General features: G+C 38.2%; 1 protein-coding gene across 11 annotated transcripts in view; it reads right to left on the bottom strand.

Annotated features, from left to right (window-relative positions):
• Positions 1-16,768: 16,768 nt before the first annotated feature.
• NBEA (neurobeachin) overlaps positions 16,769-24,982 on the bottom strand; it is a 473,951-nt gene continuing 465,737 nt past the window's right edge. For all 11 annotated transcript variants that reach the window (XM_064645536.1, XM_064645533.1, XM_064645538.1 and 8 more), the window contains 3 exons: positions 21,925-22,121; positions 21,038-21,189; positions 16,769-18,540 (listed from right to left, as the gene is read on the bottom strand). In XM_064645536.1, coding sequence (XP_064501606.1) covers positions 18,450-18,540; positions 21,038-21,189; positions 21,925-22,121 — 440 coding nt within the window. In that variant the 3' untranslated portion in view covers positions 16,769-18,449. The remainder of the gene's footprint in view (positions 18,541-21,037; positions 21,190-21,924; positions 22,122-24,982) is intronic.

Genomic DNA, 24,982 nt, shown 5'->3' with positions numbered 1-24,982 from the left:
GAGAAGGCCAGTGCTAGCCAAGCACAGATCTAAGCATAGGGATATGTGCATTTTCATACTTAATAATTGCCATTTAGTCTATTAAAAGTGAGTCTTATGGTAAAGGTCCAAAAGATCCAATTACAGTAGGTTGTTCTCTGAGTAATGTGTTAATGTGAACATATTGCTCCCATCTTCTATTCTCAGTCTTTTTTATTTTTTTTAAAATTTCGATTGTGCTTCAAAATGTTTATCCTGCATTCAGAGCTGTCTTTGGGACAAGCCCCCACTACCTTTCTCCCTCAGCAGCTGCCTTCTCTGGGAACAATGAAACTGGCAATGAGCTCAGTGGGTGCACAGAAGGCAGCCTCATTCCTATCACATCTAGGAAGGCCCGAGGAAAAAATCCTGCAAGACACATTACAATGGACTTCATCATTCAGAAGGAAAATGTGAGGTTCTTGACCCTGCAAGCAGAGTCCTGCATAACCAGGTAATGTCCATAGTGGGAGGGAAGAATTTGCAGCTTGTTGTTATAGTAAAAATGGACTGTCTGGCACCCATTCTTTTTATAAGGGGAGAATAGGGCTCCCTCTGGGGATCTTTTACAAGTGCTGATTCTCCTGGAGGGATTTTTTTTGCTGAACACTTATTTAAAATAGCCTTCTTTTCCCTGCTTCAGCTGAGCTCACTGTGGCTTCCACTTTGCTCCTGCCTCAGCCCAGACCTATCTTGCTCTGTAAAATAAAGGAGTCCACTAACTTTTAAAGAACTCATAGTACCTTTAAAGGGGAAAAAAAAAAGAGTGAATTGTGTTTATATTTAAATGTAGATTGATACAGAATTTACTACGAATTACTAATATCCCCTCAGATTTCATGAATCGCCATGAAAGAATGAAGATCCACAATGGAGATTACTTCCTGAAGTCATGGTCATGAAATTACAGTCATTCCCAATATTCTAATTTGTGGGAGCCTCATTACCTGATGTAGACCATGGAGATGACACCTTCTTTAAAGGTATTTTAGTAATTTGTTTCATTTTCTGTGTCAGTTTAGACATGTTGTTGGTCACCATCACTGCTGGAAATGTGCAAACTTCCTAATGTTCAGTTTCTATGTACAATGGTATGTATAACATGAAATTATAAAGAGTAAAATTCACCAAGGGCGTGAGCAATTTTTGTCATTTTTGGTGTTCCATGCAAATGCTTGTTTTGTTCTTTCCATCTGGTCTCCCTCCCTCTCTATATTACATGTGTAAATTTTGTGTGCCCTGCCCAATAGCACTGAAAGTTGCTACCTCTTGACAATTTGAGGGCAGACAAAGGGGCATCTGCTGTATGTTGTGGCTTTCTTTTTTCATGCCTGGTTAAAATGTTGATACAGATGCTTTGATCTTCAAGCAGTTTGACTTCATGGAAGAGATTCTGACCGTGTGGATGTCTGAGCAACTTGCATCAGCTCATAAATCTAAATAATTTTCAAACTCTCCCACTGGTTTTATGATCTCCTAAATTATACAGTCTGAAGTATTTTTCAACTGTTCCACATTTCTGGGTAAGTCTTGGAGATGGTGAAAGCTGAGCCTTTAGTATCCTGTTTCTATGTCAGGAAGGGCACAGAGAACAGTGGTAGGCCTGGGCAGATGAAGACGATTTTCACCTGCTTTTTTCTTGAGCAGATGTTTGTCATGCTTAGCATCCATTCTTCTTTTATGCCTTTATTAAAAGCCTCCTGTCCACATAGCATAAATTTTGCAGCCCACTTGAGCTTTCATTGATGTTGCAAAGGTCTTCCCATGGCAGATATGAATAAAGGATGGATATTTTAATATTTTTTTTGGTAACAACTCTGAGGTTTAGAAGAGGGTTATTGTTACCACTGGAATGTAATAAAATCCTCTTTTGAACACTTTTGATGTAAGGTGAACTCTTTTCGTGCCTGTGTCTGTGCCAGGGTATGTGAGCAGTACTCTCACAGGCTTCAGACCATGCTCAGTCTTCCTCAAACTGGTCTTGACAATTCAAAAACTGCCCTGTATTAAGGACTCCCTCACATCTCAGATCAGCACCTTACAGACACAACTCTGGGCTTCCTTTCTCTGATAAAATTGCTATTTGAAAAGTTGTTTCTTCCAGAATTCTCAGATTTCTGAAAATTTGTGATTTGTAGAAATTCCACTTTGCCAGAAATGTCCTGATTAAGCAGAGGAGGAAGAAGAGAAGAAGGACCTTCACATTGACCTCTCCTCATCTTCACAGTTCCATGTTAGGCACTGACTACTGAGTCCTTCTAGCCTCATTCAGACCAAATGCGAGGTTTGGCCCGATTTTCTCTGATGAATGGCTCCAAATAGGGCTATTTCATCGTATTGAATATCAGCAGGTTGAAATTGCTGAGGCATCTGTCAAAGAACAGTAATTATCACTGCTTTCCTCTTATCCAAATCCTGTGTGGCCAGCAATGGAACTTTGCAGCTGGAAGGAAACAAAGAGCCATTACTTTCAGTGCACGCTCCTGATCGGGTTATATATTGATAGTTTGTGCTAGGAAGAAGGGTTTATGAGTGCCTCTGGCAACTGGTGGTTTGAGCTGTGCACCTATAAATTTGAAGTTGGCAATATCAAACAAAAATTATTCTCTGGCTATAGCCTGAGGTAACAGGGAGTGGGAAAAGCCAAGCTGTGCTACTAATCCATAACCACAGAAATTACCTCCATTCCAAAACAAACACTACATAAAATTTTAAAAGCTGGTCAGCCCTATATATATATATATATGTCATAAAATGTCAGTAGTGTAATTCAGACCAACCTTAGAAATTGTGATATACTGCATTTTGTCATTTATACAGTTCTGTATCAGAGTTAACTAAGAACAAAGGTCGACAGCCATTCAGGAGTTCATTCTGTCTAATGAATATTATCACCAAACCATTTTACTTTTATGACATTTGGTAATTAATTACCAGACAGCACATATGCAATAATACAAAATATACTATATTAAAATAATTATGTTTCATTCAAAATATCAAAAATTTGCAAATCTCTATATAGTTATTGTGGTTTTCACTATGTTATAGCTGAGAGAAGACTCTAACATTAGAAATTTGGCAGCAGTTGCATTTGAAAACTGATAAACCCATTATGTGTTTGGAAGATATCCCCCCATCTGTTGACAAAGTAAAATTATAGAAAACATTGGACTGAAATCAAATGTTTTTAATAACCAGTTTTCTTTTCCCCAACAATAAAATAAACATAGTATGACAAATAAAATGTAAAATGCACAACGGTTTACACAAGACAGTTTTTTCAGTTTCATGGGACATTTTGAAATGTTCTCAGTGGAGTTTCTCAGGTATTTCAGGCAGGTGTTTGTACTATCTGTAAGGCCGACTTATTATAATGAATTTCATTTTTGGGGAATCTGCTTAACTCACCCTGTTCAGTTAAATTATTTAGCAAATTAATTCTGTTTTGTCTCTAACTCTTTGCTGCATCTGTGCTCCATAGCTAAGGAACAGAAATTGAGACAATATTTGAGCTGTATGCTTCATTAGCCAACAGACCTTAAAAGGCAGATACAAATACAAATATGTTATTTTCTGACTTCTCATTAGGGCATAATGCTGTAGGTTTTATTTTTGTCCTTCAATATACCTCCTGTCCTTAGATCACAGATGTGTTGGAACATGCTGAGGCTTCCCTCCTGTCCACTTTTCCCTTCCTCTGCCCAGATAATAGCTCTGGCTGCAAACTTCTGCCGTGGAAACCGTACTCCCTGATCTGTTAAGACATTCCTGTAGTCTTGAATTGCCAGAAATTGCACAAACTGAGGACACATCTCTGGGTTCAACCACGGTCCTCAAACACTGGGGAATTTTTTTGACTGTTGGTGGTATCTGGGAGGCACTTCTTCACCTGATCTCCAGACCTTAGTCTTGCTTGCTAACCTTTTATGAAGGACTGCTGAGCTCTTCTTTGAATATCTTCAATAGGGTATTGGTGAATTTGCCACTTATTTCTGTAGCCCTCACCTTGTGATTTGAATTTGCTGTATCCTGTGTGAGGAATTCTTTTTTGTAGGCAAGTTGCATGAAATCATCCTTAATTCAAATCAGGATACAGTAAAATGCAAATCCATTTATTCATTTGCAACATGCAAACAGAAATCACAGTTTCAGGCGCTTAGAGGCCCAGGAGACAAAAAATCATGCTGAAACTACTGCCACCAAAATCCAATCAGAAAAGCCTCTCTCCTTGTATTTGCATGACTTGCAGTAGATGCTTCCCAGATGTATTTCTTTGTACACAACCTGTGCCTCAGGTTGTGCTCCCCAGGGAAACCCATTCTTTGCAGAGTATGCCAGGTTTTATAGCTCATCCCACTCCTGTGGTCCTCTGTATTCCTCCTCCCTTCCACCTCCCACTGCTCTACACATTATCTCCTTCAACATTATTCTAGCAATACCTGTAACACAGCTTGGAGAGATGATGGTTGGACAGTGTGACTAAGCTTTAATATATCTAAAGAACTGATCTAGTCAAGAATGAAGACAGTGGTGTACAAAAAAGGGGGAGGAGGTACCCCTTTCCACTTACTGACTCATTTTACCTGACAGATGGGAGAAGAAGCCATAGCTGCAGGGTAGGGAGAGTCCAAATTTGGCAGGACCAAATGGAAAGGAGAGATTGGACAAATACCAGTTTGTAATGCCTTGACTTGTACAGATGTGAGGCATTTACATCTGAGCCAGTCACCCCAGGCTGTGTTTGTTACTAGTGGAGAAAAATAAGTATGTATTACCACAGAAAGATTTCTCTCCTTAAATATCTCATATACATAAGACAAGTACCTCAATAGTTCAAATGGCTCCCTCTCCACAAGTGCATGTTTACTTATTTCCATTTACAATAAAGGCATCCTGGGGTGACATGTACAGATTTTGATATCTGATGTTACACAACTGAAGCATTGAGTGAAACATATCCTGGGTTTAGTGGGTGCATTTCCTTGCAGAGCATGTCTCAACCAATGGACTTGAAACCTGTCTGTGTACTGGTAAATAGCTCAATGACAGGAACGTATGTACAGACTCTGTACTTGATTTACCTCAGTGGGAATCAGTTCATTTTGGGAGACACTAGACAGGAATTGGTAAGCTTTGAGTTTCAGTCTTCAGGAGGCATCTTTACTAAGGTGTTACACTTAAAATGCTAATGATTATATGATTTAATTCAGGGGGTCACAACAGGCTTTTATTAGAAATTCAGACTTCAATCTAGTTGTCTTCTTTGCTGGGAGACACAAAGAAAACTATGACAAATTAAGTGTCAAGTGTGATATACAGATAAATGTTGCCATTAGGTCTGTTCCTCTAGAATTTAACCAGGCCTGTAAGCCAGTGTATCACTGTAAACTAGATTTAGTAATGGTAAAGTCGATTCTAAATGTCTCCTTTGCGTATCTCAATACCCATCAGTCTTCTTTTTCGTAAGATCTATGTGGTGACTAAAATTTTTTGAAGTGCATGAAAAAATTTTAAAATTTCAAGAAACATTTTTTCACAGTTACCTCATGGGCAAGTGTAATTTTCTACTGTAAATAGCACTGAGTTTAAATGTCTCGTGTAATAAGTGTCTTGAGTCCCTTTAGACTTCACATTCTCAGTTACACATTGATTTTTAGTGCAGTGGATAGATAAGGAAAAGTGAACTTGTTAGCGAAATCAAGGAATGCATCTAGTCTTTCGTTAATTCAGATGCGGGCATTCTGAGAAGCATTTAGCCTAACATTACCAAGTGTCACTTTCTACTTATCAGCTGGAACTGGCATGAAGGTGGGCTCTCCTGCTCCACTTCACAGTTACAGTGATTGGTTTCTGAAGATAGAGAGTTCAGTCAGGTGATTCACTCAGGGTGTTATGACAACTGAATTCTTATTTTCTCTCCTGATTTCGCAGCAGTTCCCCTAGATAAGGCTTTGAAAGACAGAGCTAATAGGGTGCTTGTGAGCAACACGGCTTTACTTGTTAGAAAGCTGGAGACACTTGTGTTACTCAGACAAGAGTGGTGCTGCTCCCAGTTTCTTTTATCTGGATATTCCTACTTCAGGGAGGAACATGTTGAACATGTTGAACATACAAACAGTGATTTGTATTATTTCTTCAGGACAACTTGATTCCTTTGCTTTGAGAAGAGGACAATACAGTGCTTTTATCAAAGCTTTGGAAAAGCTTTGATAAATGAGTCGTCCAGTCTCATTATCCCGTAAGAAAATAGGGTTGTTGAAGAACCTAGCTATGTGCTTGCAGTTCCCTTGTGTTTATTTGCTGTTCAGTTGTTTATTTTCTGTTAGTTGCTGCTCAGCTGGAGTCCTGTTGGCACATCTAGCATTCCCAGGAAAAGTTTTTGAAAATCAGAGGTATATAAGCTCTCTACCTGCTGCCTGACAATCCTAGTTTGTTGACTGTGTCGCTCCTCTTAATTGTCCAGTCCATCACCTTCACCAACAGAAAATAATATTGAAAGATCATACAAAAAAGCTTCATGAAAATTTCACAGTATTTGATCACCCCTGCACTTCCATGATAGAATCAGTAAGATTGCACAGTGTTTTTCTAGTCAGCTGCCAATCATGAAGGTAGATTTACTGATCTTACAACATTTGAATGATCTTGGCTAAAAAAGGTTGCTTGTGTTTGCACCATTTAAACATACCTATTTAATAAAAATTGTTATCCTTTGCAGCTGTGGGTACATGACCAACAAAAATAGAAGAGGACAAGAACTGAAGTATTTTCAATAGTACATGTGGCTTGTCAAATCTAGACAACTCACTAATAGAAAAATACTTTGACTTGTTTTTATTTTTGTTTCTGACATTTGAGTTACACTTATTAGGTACAATTAGATATAGTAACAGCTCTAGTAACAGCTATTATGAACAATAACCACCTCAGAATATAGCATAGCTTCTTTGTTTCTGTTTTGCTGAATTATATATTTTATAATTATAAATAAGATTGCACAAAAGATGCAAATAGAAATAAAGGTAGAATTTCGAATGAGCTTGAGGTTAAAAATCGTTTCACCAAAAACATGGTTTCGGGTTAAATTGGCTGTTGGGGTTGCTTGAACATTGTTGGAGAATACAGAACAGTGAGGATCCTGTGTTTGATATACTTTGCACATTCAGATGTAGTTTGCACATATCAACATAGGCCTAATCGATAAAAAAATTCTCAATAGCAAATAAATGGATAAGTGGTAAATGGTAAAAAACAGTTGCTAATGAAACCTGGGGTTTCTTTCTGTTGTTGTTCCAAACCTTATTTAGCTGTCCTCTGTACACAAATAGCGGGTGTTTCTATAAAATTCCCCTCAAGTTCCAGAGTCTTCTCAAAAGTGGCTTTACATGTGAAAACAATTTTTTACTTTTAAAATTTCTTTCCATGCTTAAAGCAGATCCACTTTATCACAGAAAATAACGTTTACTGCACTTACTAGCACATTATGTTGAAATTATTTAAAATTGTATGAGATGCATTTCAAAAAACCCAAGTTTTTTGTAAAATCTCTTCCCACCAATAGACAAAAGGCATTGAGATCAATATCAGACTGAAAAGCTAAAGATGAAATATTTTAAAGTTCATTGAGAAGGAAAAGTTAGACAAGAGTAACCATAGTGCCTCCTAAACCAGTCTTTCAATTGATTTACTTTAGGCTGCAAAAGGATCATATGCATTTTCTAATTAGTGTCTGTTGCCAATTGTGTGTTACTCTGGACAATTCACAGAACATATGTAAAAGATCTCCAGTTGGTATACATCACCATCACTTAGGATGCTCATTAAAATGGAAGATATCTTCTTTTTCTTGGAGTAAAAATATTCTGTCTAAAATGTTGCTGTGTATTCATCTATAGTGACATTTATAAGATTTCTTTTTATATCTTCATGGTTTTCTCCTCAATAATATATTTTCCAGTCAACCACTAAGTACTTTCCTATGAGTCTTACTATAAGAGCTAGCTAGTTGCCTGCAAATGCATTTTTTATCGTTTAATAGGCTCTAATCTGTGGTTGAAAGGCCAGCCTGTACCATAACATGCATAACTGCCATAGTGCAACAAGGGTGTGGTCCAGCTGAAAATGAAGGTTTAAGCATACTCTAGGTGTTGTCCCTCTCCTGCCCCTGGCAGCCCCAGGAAGTGTTCAATGCACAAGGAACACATCTTTTTTAATATGATATTTCCCCAATTTATGCTCAAAATTACTGTTCTCTTCCTGCCTTGACTGGGCAGAAGGTTCCCTCAAAGGAGGGGTTTGAAGCCCAGGCTCCTCTTCCCCTACTCTCTAACGGTGTTGGCTTGAAACACGTATGGTATTAATAACTAATTAGAAATGAAGGAGAAGAAAGGCTGTCAGTAAAGTAACATGATTTTACTCAGAACTCTTCCGCAGCGATGGCACCTGTTGGCCATTGGTGTCACACCTCCTCAGGGAGCAGCTGGTGCCTCTCACGCATCAAGAACATATCGTGTAATGAATCCAGACAGCAACATCCATCCAGCCCTGCCACCACACCAGGATTACATCTCTGATGCCTCCAGCCACACCTGTGGCCCAGGGGGAGCACAGGTGTAACTGAGAACCTCTCCTGGTTCCCTGGCACCGCTGTTGCTGGAGATGTGGAATGTGGTCTGACTTGACACTCAAGGTGTGGAGGCTGGGAGTGAGACAGTAAATGGAATCCTCCTCATTTTGACCTGGAAATTGAGCATGTTTGGGATGCAAATATGAAACCAGTCCTTGTAACTAATTTGTCAACGTTTTCTGGGATGCCAGCCTACCTGATATAAAGTTTTTTGCATTCTTGCCTTTGGTTTAATAAAACAAGCATTTGGCTCTGCAACTAATCCTTCCCCAGATTTTTTTTAAAAAATGCATTATCACACTCTCATGGTAAGGAACATCTCAGACAGATGAGACATTTTCAGGTTTGGTGGCTGCTCTGGATGTCTCTACATCATAGATTGACAGGACTTGGAGTATTTAGCCACTGTCTCTGAGTAGAAGAAAGTGCTTTGGTTTGACTTTACGAATTCTTGTTTCCCATGTTCTATCAATAAAGCCCATAGAAAAAACCCATGGGGTGTCAGAAGATAGAAAAGGGCCTGTGCACCTGCAGTGTCCCCTCAAGATACGGTGTCATTTGGCAATGTCCTGGCTGACATCTCTGCTCCTTTTTGTATGAATAGGGTTTTTTCTAACATTTTTTTCCACCACTACTTTAATTCAGGAAATATAGTGAAAGACTCAATTTAAACAAATACTTCTCTATAAGAACATGCTGGTTTTGGCTGGGCTAGTGTTCATTTTCTGTAAAGTAGCTAATGTGAGGCTATGTTTTTGGATTTGTGATGGAAACAGTGTTGATAATTCAGGGCTGTTTTCCTTACTGATGAGCAGGGTATGCACAGAGCCAAGGCCTTTTCTGCTTCTTACCCCACCAGAGACTGTGCTGAGAGTGCACAAGAAGTTGAGAGAGGACACAGTTGGGACTGGCTGACTGCAGCTGACCAAAGGTGTATCCCATACTGCAGGATACCATGCTCAGCTTGTAAAACTGGGGGAAGAAGTGGAGGACATTTGGAGTGATGACTTCCCAAGTCACTGTTAAGCGTGATAGAGTTCTCCTGGAGATGGCTGAACATATGTTCATGGGAAATGGTGAATGAATTCCTTGTTTTACTTTGCTTGTGTGAGCAGCTTTGGATTTACCTATTAAGCTGGTTTTTTTCTCAGCTCATGTGTTTTATCACTTTTCTCTTCCAGTTCTCTCCCCTACCTGACTAGGACCAAGTGAGCAAGTGGCTGTGTGGAGATTAGTTGCCAGCTGGAATTAAACCACAATAGGAAGAAAACCCTATCTCAGCCAGTATGCAAGGGGATCACCTTGTTTCTCTCCAAATGCCTTATTTGAAAGTCTCACAACAGTTTCATTAATCAGTCAAGCTAAGTCGCATCCATTCACAAATTACCCACACCAGAGGAAGACACCAGTGCTTCAACTCCAGGACAAACTGAGTCTGTTCTCCCTGCTGGCTGGTGGTATATTGGTCCTCTGAAATGAGCTGAGGACTCCTCGTAGAAATCTCTCTAGCCTGGGATATTACACAAGGCAAAGAAATTACCTGAGGGACTTTAGAGGTGGCACTATGTCATGCTAGGAGTTCTTAATGAAAATACTATAAGTTGACCTGTCGGTCTGTGAAAATTATACATTAAATAATACGGACTATTTAATTTCCATGTGCTTGAGACTAAATTTTCTGTTAATGTAAGATGTCTCACGGCAGTGTATTCGGTAATTTACCTCAAAGAGTTTAAAGGGTATTGATGAGGTGTCTCTTGAATTATTGATTTTTTTCCCTGTTTTTTTTTTCTTTATAAACTGATTAAAACACAAAATCCCTGCCAAAATAATAAAAGGAAAAATTAATCAAATTATGACAGGCTTGTCATTGTGACAGGACCCCATGGAAAACGGTAGTATGCGATTAATTTATTAAAATAACGAGATTATTTGCTATCAAAATAATTTGTAACAAATAGACTTGATAGTTTTGATGAGTTTACAAAAGTGTAAAATGAATAAAAATGATTTAATGAAAGACATTTGACTAATATTGCACAATATTTTGATGAAGAAATAACAGTCACATCCATGTCAGTATATCTAAAGGTAGCTGTTATTTCCAATGTCCAAAAGCTGATTGTTTTTGCTGTAATCCTGCAGAAAAGTTCTTTTCTTTTTTTTTATTTGTTTTTGAGTTCCTAATTTTTTGTTGACCTGAGATTTCAAATGTTTTCTTTCAAAAAAAGCCTCTCACTGGGTCTGTTTTGCAGTTATGTTAATGCTTGCTTAAAGTTTCCCTATTCTTTAGCCTTTTTTCATTTGAAACGCATAGTTTGTATTTGAATGCTATTTTTTATGGAAAGTACAGAAATCTTTTCAGCACAGTGTTGTAGAAAAGAGCACTATTAAGGAGGAGGACTTGTACTGAAAATATGCTTAAGAGAAATTACTGCAAACATTGATGTCTGAAAAGAAAAGCAGTCTGCAAGAAGGACTGGAGGTTTTATGCACTTATAAGTAGATCCACATTAAATGCCTAGAAATGGATATTTCCAGGAGTTGCAGTCCTGTAATTTGATTGTTTGCAGGCCAGATATAGAGAGATATTAGATTCTTAAAAGAAGATTTGAGTATAATTTAAGTGGTGGCAATATAAATACAAGTGTTTTACTCTTCAAAGTCTGGTTTATGACTGGATGCAGCTATTAATCTGGAAAGATTCCTATGCACATCCCCAGTCTGCTCTGGGATTGTGTGCGGTGATGCCTTATTTTGCTTACCTTATATACAAAAAATGAACTTTGACTTGGGCAAAGACTCCTCGATTTGTCCTAGAATGTTCATTGCTCCGTTTCTCCTACTTGGTACCATCTAACATTATGATTTAATAATGACTTTCTTAATTTTGGTCTGCTTTATTGCTAAAAAGTTCCATAAATAGCAAAAAGCCTGATCAATAACTGAGTGGCCTTGCACACGCGCATGCATACCTGTGCTGTGAGTGGCTCTGAAAGGCACAGAGGTCCTTCCCTCCCCATGGCTAACACAGGGTGACAAAAGGGGTGCCAGAACTCATAGGATACAGAGAGATATTTAGGAAAAAGGGGTTGAGCAGTAGGCTGAAAATCACCCTAAAGGAAACTTATCTTGAAGAAAAGTTGCAGGCAAGCCACCTTTTTTTTCCCAAGTTTTTATCCTTATGTATATCAGAACCCAGCTTTTCACCCCTTCCTCAATTAACAGATTGAATTTTGCAGAAAACCAAGATCCTTAATCTTTCTAGTTGTGTATGTGTTGCCCTATCACATACATTATGGATTGGCATGGAACTCTGCAGATATTCCTGTCTAGAGTACTGGCCAGATCATCCGTCGATGAAGAAGGATCAGCACCCTTTGGGACACTAATCATGGCCCACATAGAAAGAGGAATATTTTGAATAGGCTATCTATAGTCAGCTCCTGCACAGGATCTATACTCATTCATTACGTGTCTGGAGTTTTATGTCCCAGCAGAATCCTTTCCAGCTGACATTCATAAGTGCTACATTAGGTGTCTGGCTCTCAGGCTCATCTCCCATGAGATAACTTACCATTGAGGGACTTATCAAGTTAGGGCATAAGCCTCTGACAACAGAGGAAGCTACAGCAATGGTGATGGGAGCTTATTACCTCTTTTCAAAGTATCCAGTTTCATGGATCTGAAGCTGATTTTAATGATCTTCATGGAGGAGTAGCAAAGGAGGAGCCCTGACCACATACCTCTACAGAGTGAGTAGAAGCTCTTTCAGGTCAATATTGATATTCGCTCACGTACATGTATACATAAGGCAACACACAAGGAGAATGTGGGTCTAAGCATCCCAAAGGTCTTGATGAGCTGAGCACCTTTCAAGTGCATTATTGCGATAGCTGTAGTGAGTGATCCAAAAGCTTAGGACTACGTAACTGTAGTCTTAGGGTGCAGTGCTTCAACAGGTGCATAAACTTGTGGCTAGGAGTTTTTGCTGAGTTCCAAGCACCATCTGTCATGACTCTGTAATATGGTTGATATGCTGATGGTCATGGAGCCCACAAGGGGCTCCTTGCAGGTGCCTTGTCTACATCTAGCAACTTGAGCAATGAAAGGTGGAGGCTTGGGCTTTGTGCTGTGCTCATCTGCATGGTCTACCTAGTACACCATTAACTTATCACTGTCTAAACAACACCCTGCAGTGTGCATGGGCTAGGATGGGTGAATGGCTGATCCTAAGGAGTCTGGCAGCATGGCTAAAGGCTGTCATGCCATTTACCTTCAGGTCAGAAAAGGGCCCTGACTTGTGTTAATTAATAGGATAATAATACTCCTATATGACTGCTGGTTCTGCACCAACAGATAGATGAAAGATAGGATACCCTTTTCATTTCAGGCTTTTACCTCCTGCAAGACATATGGGGACATCAAGAAGCTTGATTAAGAGGTTTGTGTGGGCTTTCTGGAGCCCAGTGAGGGGAGTGGGGGCATGTCATGGATACCAGGAAGGACATAGTTGCAGGAAAGAGAAAATCTGACTCATAGCCCGCTCTTCATGGCAAGTTAAAACAACAGGAACAGAAGGGTTTAGTAGAGGAAAGAGATACAAAAAGGACATTGCAAGGTAGAGCTGGGACAATCTGTCCCAGCCTATTTGAAAGAAATGGACACAGTGTTTTGTTGTAGGAGAAATCTATCCCTCTGACTTTTCTCCAAGTCCCCGGCCCCTTTCCAGAGTGCTGCTGCCTTCTTACTGAAACAGTCCTTTTTCTGCTACTATTATTTGGAAAGATGTGAATGCAGGGACACTGGCCACCATGTACTGTTTTATTTCCTGTTTGATAGCTCTGTACAAACTAATGTATCTGAAAAGTCATAGGCACTGGTTTTATACACATAGCTGTACAGTGGGACTGAAAGACCACTTTCAATTGTTCTGTTGCCTTTTCTGGCAGGGACTAGTTCTGCTACACAGTGAGGGAAACCAAGCGCATCATTCTTAAATTTGCACACTCGTGATACAAGAATTAACTTTGCCATAGGGCTTGGTCATTGCAGCATCTTGAATAGACTAAGTCCCTCCAAAGTATAAACACATGAAACTTTTAAGTCAAGTCCCCTGTTGCAGATAGCTTTTAGCTGTCTGTAGTCTTCTCTTACCAGAAGAGATTTTTTTTTTCTACCTAGTTTTACACATAAAAGGATATTTTCTTCTTGATGTTAGGAATGCTAGGCTGAAGGTGGCTTGGCATTGTGGCACCCTTAAGCACACAGAGCCTTTATGCCAACCCTTTCATGAATAAAAAGCACTCCAGACTCCAAATTTTGCACATAGGTACCCATTAATTACCCAAGTCCTTTTTTGTGCAAATGGGGTGCAACTGAGAGAGAGCTTACTTCTAGTAACAGTGTGGAGCTGTAGTGTAGTTTAGGCATGATATCACTATGGAGGGACCTGTAAACTAAGTTCAGCTGTTTGGCTGATTTTCATCTACGTAAATCCCTCTGTAAATTAATTCTATGGCCACAGCTTATAAACTTTACAAGAAAGCAGGTTCAGGACTTGTTTTCCTTGTCAGTTTCACATATTGAAAGTTAACTGTAGATGTTGCAAAAATAATCATTGGGGTTAGAGTCTATAAACTGTACTGCACAGACATATAAACTTCCATTACTTTTTTTCTTTAAATACCAACTTTAGTCCACGCATTTTCATAGTTTGCAAGTAACACACTCACACGTCCACACTTAAGCCCAAATAAAACCAGTCCACAGTTAAATCCTTGAAAAATGTGAGCATAAACTCCAGCAGTAAGTATCCAAATGAAATATTTATATGTACTAGACATCTTGTATCAGGAGGTGGTTCTCTTGCTGTTGTCATAAGTCAGCCCTTCGCTCCCTGTGTCTGCTTCAAATGCTTTTATCCCTGGGAGCACAAGGCTTGCTTCAAACATCCTGCTTGCTTGTCAGCAGGGTTGATGCACCGTATTATAACAAGCACTCACCACAACTGTTGTTCACAGGCAGCATTTTTAGCTCTACAAGCACAACCCACAAGATTGTCTATCAGCATAATCATTATTTATCCAAAGTTCTCCCAGCAAATTGAGCCTAACTAGTGTTTCCTGGGGGAAAATATGCAGAAGCTTTTATTTTATTATTGCTCATGTAGAGAAATCAGCATTTCCTCCAACAGTGGTAGAATCTGGACAAGGAATACACCTCATAGCTGTTGCATTGTTTCTCCTGTATGGCAATGGCTTACAGTCAAGAGCTTAACCTAGGATGAACTGGCAGAAACACAGCCAATAACTGTGCATTATTTACATTGTAGGCATACTTTAGTTGCACAGTTTTATCCTTAATGCTGCATCTCCCTTAGCTGAGAGATTAATTGCATTTAACTGGTTTGGTCAAAGCTGCTTCATGTTCCACAAGCAGTTCTCAGAGACTCTCTGGGGATAAGTAGCTCTAATTTCCATAGAGAAAAAAAGTGAGTCAGACTAGATATACTGTGTGACAGAAATGGGCAGCTGAAGCTTTGGAAAAGACTTATGATGTAAATTGAGATCTGTGTATATTGTCTGTTTACAAAAAGAGACCCTGCAACAAGTAGCTGTATACTAATGTAATTAACACAAATCAACAAATGCAATAAAGGAATTTAAATATCCTGACCCAATCATACAACTTTTTTTCTTAATAAATAGAAATTAAACAGAGAGTACAAGGTGGCAGGGGCGTTCCACCACAAAAACTATATCGAGTTGGTCTATGTAACTATACCAGCTCTCTAATATATTCTCCTTATCCTGTGCCTTTGTGGAAACTCTATTTTTATAACTTTAACCATAATGGAGTTGGCACATTATTATTATTAGTAGTAGTAGTAGTAGTCGTAGTAGCAGTAGTAGTAACATTACATTACTACTATTATTATGAGCCCAACTTGTTTGGGTACCCCTACCTGTGAATACAATACAGTGGGATTTTTTTTTATTCTTGTAACTCATGACAAATTTCTCATATAAAGGTTTGCTTGAGCACAAAAACTTCTAATTTGTGACTAAATTGTATTTCATGTCATGCTGAGAGACTTTATGAAAACAACAGTATTAATTAAAATAATAGCAATATCCATTTTTGTTTAATTGCAATGGCGTATTTTTAAATCAATTTGTTGAATAATATATGAAATTACGGGTGATACTTGTATAATGATGGAATGGAGGTTGTGACATATCACTAAACTGTTTCTCACAATACTGTTAACACACCAATCCTCTCATCTCCTCCTCCATATCTCCTCCAGCTAAAAAATAATCAGTTTTGGTTATTCTATATTCGAAAGCTGATTGATATAAATAGTATCTGCTCAAAAATATACTATATTCTAATAAGGTTCTCAAGTATTGGCTTTAGTTCATTTTGATAAATATTTAAAGAACAATCCTTCTAAATGTAAAGGCAATGAGTAGGGCAACAAATTGAAGTGTTGGTTGCTATTCTGCTATTGAGAATTTGAAAACTTTTGGGATTTTTCTACTTATGAGGAAAGCATTTGGTTTATGATTGCTACCTTAACTTAGACATCTGACTTTCAGACATATATCTATCTCCACTTACTTGCTGTAATCTTTGCAGGGACCTCAGCATTTCCAAAAGGCAATTTGTCCCACCTGTTTTGTCTTGATATGCAGATACTGTAAATATCTAACTTTCAATGCCCAAAATAAGATTAAATTTATCCATCGTATTAGATATTGGGAGATATCCAAAATTGCTCTCATTAGATCTTTGCTCTGTGCAAGGTCTATTATATAAGATTATTGTCTGTTCACAAGGATCCTAAATAACCCTTAAAGGCTTTGATTTTTCACTGCTGCTGAACAGAGTATCTCTGATAGCTTCTCTCCATGTACTGACAATCAAAAGAGTTGCAAAACTCACTCTGTAACCTCTGGCTTTTTTCCTGAGACCCTAGGAAATACAACCACCCAGACATGCATAATTTTTGGCATATACTTGGCATATCAGTAAGGATTTCTTAAAATAATTGTTTATTCCTAATGATAATGTGAATGTTTTGACAAAAAGTTTATTGAAATGAAAAGCAATCCCTGAATTCTTTGCATATTTTATTTTTCTTTTTGATTTCCAACTCACACACATCTGGCATATTTTACATGTTTGCAATAAAACATGGTTACAATAGCTTAAGGAATTTATATATCCAAAATATTTCACCATGATCCCAAGATGAAATGAACTTGTCTTCCAGATGTTCAATAGTCTCCCAATTCTAAGCTACGAACTCAAGATATTGCTTACAGACAGGTGATGAATAACTTAATCATTACGCTGATCCCCATGATTGCCGAATCATAAATACAAACAACAATGAAGAAGGAAATTTAGTGCTAAACTTACTAATACAAGGTGAATAACAAATAAGTAATCACATCAATAAATAATGATATGTTTCTGGTGCAAAGTGCCAATACAAAGAATCCATTATCTTTTTAAATAAATGACTGCAAGTGAGTGTAAATTCTGAGAAAATTACATTCCTGTTACATGCCTCATAGCCCTACCGACACAATATGTACATCTATGACAATACAGTCACCAAATATACAAAGAAGAAACATGAATTAAAGTGTATATACCCCTGGGTGTGTAATTTGATCAGTACAATGTGCAGAAAATTATTCCGATAATTATCATTACAGTATTGTAAAAGATGAAGTGCCTTAATCTGAGTGGCTTCAGGTGAGATTTTCAGAAGAACTGAAAAGAACAACCTCAGTCACCTTTACAATGAAACTAAGGCTCAGCTCCTTAGAGAACAAATAAGGTAAAAAATCAATGAGGGCTCCTGCCCGTGTTTTGTAGGCCAAATATTAATAATCCAGAAGTATAGCACTTTGTCTGTATTGGGAGTCATTAAGCACTACAAAGCATTAAACTGAACTTCCCTCTTTGCTCCCTTTCTGTCTAGTTTTTGAATTTAAAAGGGAGGAAATTGATTTCTATTGTTTAAAGTATAAATATGGCAAATGATGGCTTTTTATCCAAATGCTTCACGAGCAGAACTCCACTTCATAGGGGTAAACTTTAGATTCGAAAAGTGAAAAACGTGTGGGTAGAAATGTCAAAATTACTGTTTGCTCCCAAATTCAACCCTTTAAAACAAGCTGTACCCTTAGGCAGATCTCCAGTCTGATTTGTGTGAATGCACCTGTTCCTTCAAGACACCAGGTTTAAAGTACATGCAAGTTGTAACTCCACAATAAAATTAAGAAACAGTTTTGTTCTTTATACAAGGTTTTACTTTTACAAAAGTATCCCTTTAAAGTTAAGATGTGCATCTGATGTACAAAGTATCAAACATATTTTTTTTAATCTCAGCTTGAAAAGAGGCTGGAGATGGGATGCATGTTAGGTTTAAAGCCTAAACATTGAAATAACTGGACACAAGATTCCCCAGAATTTTCAAAAGTCTCTTGTGGCGCATCCTACTACCTTTTCTCAATAAAGAAAGATATATGAAATAATTACCAAAACATTTCCTAATTCATATAATTTACATGATACAAGCTTGCTTCTCAGCAGCTGGTGTTCAGTTGTGAAAAAACACACAAAGTAAAATGGTTGCTGACTACAATGTACAGCTATTGCTGGGTGTAATGGAATGTACAACGGAGGTCAATGCAGACGTGGTTTTCCACCAGAGACTACACCTTTCATTGCAGCACTTGTGCTCTCAGCTTTACCTGGGCTTTCAGTTCTTCATTCAGTTTCAGTATCTGTTCTGATGTTCATAATGCCACCGGTTAAAATCTATGTTAAAAGCTACGATGCTTCCAGAAGCCATGCCAGTAATCAGAGTTCTGAAAAAGATATCAAAGATGGTAATGTTAATTCTCCTTTACCTTCTCGAGGGATAGTTTATCATAAACAGTAAAAAAGCTAAAAGAACAAGGCACTTTTTGCAACACTGTCTGAAGATTAAGATCATGGGTGATGACCAAGTTTGCAATGGAGATGCTACATTTAGGTGTTGACATATGAGCCAAACTTCCATGTTGCCATGGGAGATGAGAGGTCCATTCACTCACCTTCACGTAATTAAAATCAAAGAATCTTAGAATCATAGAATCCTGTTCCAACCTCCCTGCCGTGGACAGGGATACCATTCACTACACCAGGTTGCCCAGGACCCCATCCAACTTGGACTTGAATGTTTCCAGGAGTGGGGCATCCACAGCTTCCCTGGGCAATTTGTTCCAGTGTCTCACCATCCTCTAAAAACTTCTTCCTAATATCTAATCTGAATCTCTCCTTTTTTAGGTTAAAACTGTCCCTCCTTGTCCTATCACTACCTGCCCAAGTAAAAAGTTGCTCTCCCTCCTTCTTGTAAGCCCCCTTTAAGTACTGAAAGGTCACAATGATGTTTTCCTAAAGTTAGATCTTCTTCAAGCTGAACAACCTCAACTCTCTCAGCCTGTCTTCATAGGAGAGGTGTTCCAGAATAATGTCATTTGAGATGCTCTCACGTGTCCTGCCTTGATTCCAGCTGCCTCTGCAGAAAGGTGTGGGTCTTCACTAGGTCCTTTGCCATGTGTCACCCTCAGACCACCGAGGTATCTCAAACAGTACTAACTGGCTATGAGTAGACAATCAAATTAGGCCCTGACCAGCACCTTCAGTGCAGCCTGAGATCAACTCTCTACAGGTCACTGGACATGTACTTTAGGATGAGCTTAATTGTTTTTTATATTCCACAGGCTGTAGCAAATAAATCACCACTGTTATTACAGAAACTTATTCCTCTAGCTCACAAGAAGACATCTGTGTGAAAACACTTTCATTCAGACGTTTTAGAACCCAGCTACATAATTGCAGGTATCTCATGATACTAGAGGTGACCTAGGATGGCTGACATGTCTATGCTGGCTAGCAGCTGGGACACAGGACGTGGAGCTCTTTGCACGTGGGGCTGCAGCTGGGATCAGCTGGATATCCTAGGGCCTCCCAGACATAATGAGATGCCTCTGTGAAGACAACTGAACTGGTCCCTTAATCATAAGCTGATCACACCCTAGTACTCACAAAAAGCTTCATATTGAAATGTAGCCCCAGATTTATGTTGTTTTGGTAGCAATAGTTGAGGGGATTCTCCAGTTATCCCATATCTAATTCTGGTAGCTGAGTTTAAATATTGGATAAGGTGTCTAGCACAACTTCTATGAAACCATACAAAAACCACCCTCTGCTTAATTACGTGTCTAAAGTTAAGCAGGTCCTTAAAGCATTTTGTACAGATGGGGCTTCCCAGCCTTGTATTGCAATAAGGGATGGAGAAAATAGGCTAGCTGGAATTTTTTTCAGTGTAAATAAATCCCTTTGAACAATTCAGAGTATATGATGCAAGTATAAACTGGCAAAGCTCTAGAAGCAAATAGGCTTCTTTCTGTAAGTTATTTTCAATAAGAGTAAGTTTGAGGCAAAAAAAATTGTTTCAAGTCATCTGTGCATACCTGAGTAAATTAGATACCTATTTTGCTTAAAGGTGTTTTTGTTACTTTACAGAATGAATAGGAAAGCTGAAAAGTGTAAGAAAAAATTAACTTAAATGAACGCTGTACGATTTTTTTAATATCCTGGGAATTCTTTGCGTGTCATGAGTTTGTATATTGATAAGGAATACAAGACTGATGCATGATGCAAACAAAAAACCACTCATAACTCTGTATAAATGCAACATATAGGCTTACAATATAATCACAGTAGAAGACTGAGGGACTAGATGCATGTATCTTGTACATTGACTGTGGGCATTTCAGTGACACAGCAGTACTGCAAAAATCTAGGCTTGTACACTGCATCTCCATTGCTCAGGAAGGTTAAAGGAAATGACCACATTCAATTCTCATGGATCAATCCACTGATAATGTTACACATGGACTAGATGCAACCCCAAGAAGTTCTCAAGTTCTACATGGCTGAAAATCAGAGAGGTACCACAAACTTTTTTAATTGTTTCTTTCAGGCATTGGTTAATAGGTACTATTGCACTCTGATCCAGTCTGACTATTCCTATGTTCTTCAGTTAATGCAATTTTAGCCATTTCTTGCTGGCTGAGTGTCTGGCTTACTGACTTCAATGATATAAGATCTCACCTTAATGTTAAGTGCTTGCATTATGAGACTCAAGGATCAGAGGAAGTGTTGAGTCAGATAAATCAACAAGATAACAACAGGGGTAATGGTTTTTTACATATCCTGTTAACGACTGCATACAATAAATTCATAACTTAAAGTTCATGAAGATGTATACTTTGTGAAATTTTAGCATTTACATACAAATATGAAAGGCAAATTCACCTCTGATCATGAGACAGATCCATAGCTCTTATGCCAGCATCACAGCCAGGGTAAATATAGAGCTGCTTGAAGTCACAGGCCTGCCATACTTCCACTACACCGTTGTCTCCTCCTGTCACCAGGTTCTGCCCATCACTGCTCAGCAGGATGGCCTTCAGGAGAAAAAGACAAATCCCAAGCACACAGTTAGTTTTTATGGATATTGTCTCAATATTTAAAAAAATCAGTCAACTTATAAGCATCTCTTATGTTTTATCCACTTTAAATTTCAAGAAAAAGAGTTCCAATCCTCTTTCTCCCCAGTCAAAAAGAAACCAACAAATTTTGGATTTTAAATAAATCCAAATCCACTTTAAATAAAACAATTGTATGCTTTTAAACATGATATATAACAAAAAAGCTCTTTAGCTGAATCTGCCAATACTTGAGTTCAGCATTTTTACATAACGTAGTTTGTTCTACAATACTTGGTGCCATCACTAACATCTAAAGCAGAGCAGTGATCTGCATTCTTAATGCTGCTTCAATTGCTAGTGAGAGAGCAGAGTCCCGAAGGCGTGAATTCATGTCTTGGGTAATAAATGAAGAATGAAGACTTTTCAGAGCATTTTGTTTCAAAGACATATTTCCCACTGAAATTTAATTCCAAACAAAAATTCTAGGAATCGTGTGGGATCATAAACTATTTGTTCTTATTTATTCTGGAAAAGCTCAAGTGCATTTTTGTATTTGGACATGGTGATGAAAGAATATGTGTTTCAATGACTTAACCAGAAGGCAGCAATTTTACATATATGATTACCTTTAAACCATACAGCAAATCAATTCAATTTATTTTAATAAATAAAGATGACACACAAAAAATGTTTGTTTGCATTTAGATTTACCCTGGTTGAATCGTTGATCTCCATCTGAGCTAAGAGTTTGCCATTAATGCTGAAATTGCTGAACCGTCCTCGTTCATAGTAGATGATGCAGTGACCTTCACTAGATACTGAAATTAAGCGAGGATACAAGCAGTTTTCTGTTCCTTCCAGGGCTCTCAGCAAATCTCCAGTAATTGTGTGCACTAGGCAAGGACCTTCTGTATATGAAAACATAATATATCATACATTTTCTGCTTATACAAACTATATACTCTGTGCACAAAAGGAATGCATAATACACATTTATATCACATTAGTCCTGCATGTGATATGAGAAGCTCGATGTTTGCCCAAGGAATTTAAAACATGCAACAGGAAAGGAAATGTAAGAGTTCGCATATCAAGAAAATAGATACAACATGCCTAAAACTGGTAGTAGGTTTTATTGATTTATCTCTTAAAATACTTTTTCCTGCTTCCAAGCATTCAGAAGTCTCAGTCTTACTGATTTTCTCCAACAACATGAACTCTTTTTAGCCTGTCCAATCAAATTAAACAGATGGGGCTCTATCAGTGACTAGTAGAAGCAACTCCCAGAGGGCATATGATTGTATTACTGCATATTTCTCCTACAGACAATGGCAGTTCCTGTAGATCCTCTGCCCCAATGAACATATTATGCATAGGTTTCAGTCCTGAATCGTTTTAGCAAAGGGAGTCATCTGATAGCCAACAGTTACAATGATACTTGGACTATAAGAGATTTTAGGACATCACACTATAACTCCATTTACTCCAGAGAGATTTAAATATGAGATTTTAATATTTTTTTATTACTGCTCATGAAAGAAACAAACAGCTATGAAAACTACAATGAACATTTTTAAGATGCAAAATTAAGCTATTTCCATTCCAAGATTTTTGAGAAAAGCTCTTTTGAAAGAGAGATCTATATTCTCAGCGAGAAAAAGAGTTTCTTCTGTGATAAATGTAATGAATCACAGTAAATACTAATTGTTGTCTTTTATGAATCACAGGATACTGCTGGGTAGCACAGCAATCTCTTCCTTATCCAACTGGCTTATGACCCTTAAAGTAAAATCATATTGTCAGACTGAGCCACCCCGCATTAAGCCCTTCTAACTTCTCTGAAATGCGCACAGCAGCTGGTTTACCCAGGTAGAATGAATTACAGCATCAGTGACCTCATTTGTAAACCCTCTGAAAACATGATTTTATCTGTATTTGCATAAAGTCTTTATGCAGAGGGACTGCGCACTGACTTATTGACTGTGTCCATGGGATACTACTGCAATGGAATTAACTTATTTTCTCAAAAAGTTGAGTTTCAGCTTTGGAAATACTAAAGTGCCAGAATTTTACAAGAAGTGATGCCTCCACATTTAGAACAGTTACCTTGTTAGATTTTTCCAAAGAAAAGTGTAATACCTTCACAGCTGAGTTGTCATGGACACAAAAAGGCACATCTGATTTAGGACGCTATTGTAAGGACATACAGACTGACCACTCTCTTTTGGGTTTGTTGGGTAAGAATGTGAAAAAATCAACCTGACACACAGGATTTTACTCAGAGGAGTCCTATATTTGCTGTCTCCCTGCCTCAGCAGGTTCTTGAGCGCTGTGCGTGTTATCGCAGTGCTACAGCCAGCTCCAGAGGAACAGCTGCCCACCAGGAAGCACAGGCTGCACTCAGGCAGGATGGCAGGGCAATGCAGCTCTACCATGAGATACAACCTAAGAAACTGGAAAAGACTGGAAAGAACAGAACTGAAGAAGCTTTAAAAAAAGCATCTCTTGGAAAACAGCAATAAAAAAAAAATTATTTTCTCTCTGCATTTTTTTATACAGACTAGAGTTTGAAGAGGAAGGACACGAGAAGAGTACCTCAGGAGACAGACTGGGCCTCCATTTCTCTTGATCAATTACAAACATATTCTGAATTTGATTTAAAAGTCTTTGGTTCTCCATCAGCCTTTACCTCTAAAAATGTGTAAGTTACCAAAACATCATACACTTAATGAAGCAGAAGATAACAGAGTACAGATTCCATCTATTTTAAGAAGAGGAAATTTATAAAAAGATAGACTATAATTTATAAAAAGAAAGAGTAGGCTATTATGGCAGCAAGAGTGTATGAACCTGCCTTAAAGAGTAAGAAATAGCAGTGCTGCAAGAGAAAAATTTTAGGATCGGCATCACTGTACATTTTTTTCCCAAATGTCTTGACTTTGCCTATGACTGTTATGCAGTATGCCATCATGACAGTTAATTACCCATTAGGATTTCCTAATGGGCTTTCCTAAAACATGGTTTTACTCAAAAGTTTCACACTCAGCTTGAAAATAAATGTTGAGCTCCAAGGCAGTATAAAAAAAAAATAACCCAGGAGCTCAGCTATGAGCAAAAGCCAGCAGAGCAAGTATCACCTTCTTCTTACCCTCAGAAGTAGCAAACTTTTGAAAAAGGAGTACAAAGATATCCATGGGGATGAATTAAACAGGCATCACTCTAGACAGAGAAAGCAAGTCACTAGAAGTGGATGTAGGAGTAGAGTGGAAATGAGACAGGAAAATAAAAAAAGAAGCTTAAGGAAGGACAAGGGTAATGTATAGAAAGGAAACAAGAAGGGAGAAGAGATGATGTAGCACAAAAGAAACTAAGAGAAAAGGGAGAGGAGGGAGAGGCAAATAGGAAAGGAAAAAAGACATGCAATTTGACAAATTAAGAAGTTCAACGAGACAGAGCAGTGGGGGAGAAAAGTGGGCTTGGAATTAATGGGGAAGAGGAGAAGATGAGTAAAACAACTAAAATATAACAAATCAAGGAGAGAGTAAGGAAGGGTGAAGCAAACACTCACTGAGGCTGGTGCTTTATTTACATTGATTACCAGTTATACAAGAGACTGCTGCAGATTTGGAAAGGATTTTGAACACTTGCATTAGCAATTTTTGGGTGCTTTGGATTTCATACATAACAATGAGAAAGTGTGAACAGATGACTGAAAAACATTAAGAGAGATAACAACAAACCTGCAGTGCTCATTATTATTTAGAAATCA

This window comes from Pseudopipra pipra, chromosome 2, assembly GCF_036250125.1.
Source record: "Pseudopipra pipra isolate bDixPip1 chromosome 2, bDixPip1.hap1, whole genome shotgun sequence".
Taxonomy (NCBI): domain Eukaryota; kingdom Metazoa; phylum Chordata; class Aves; order Passeriformes; family Pipridae; genus Pseudopipra; species Pseudopipra pipra.
The sequence above is the reverse complement of the archived record's forward strand: the minus strand, read 5'-3'. Positions and strand labels throughout refer to the sequence as shown.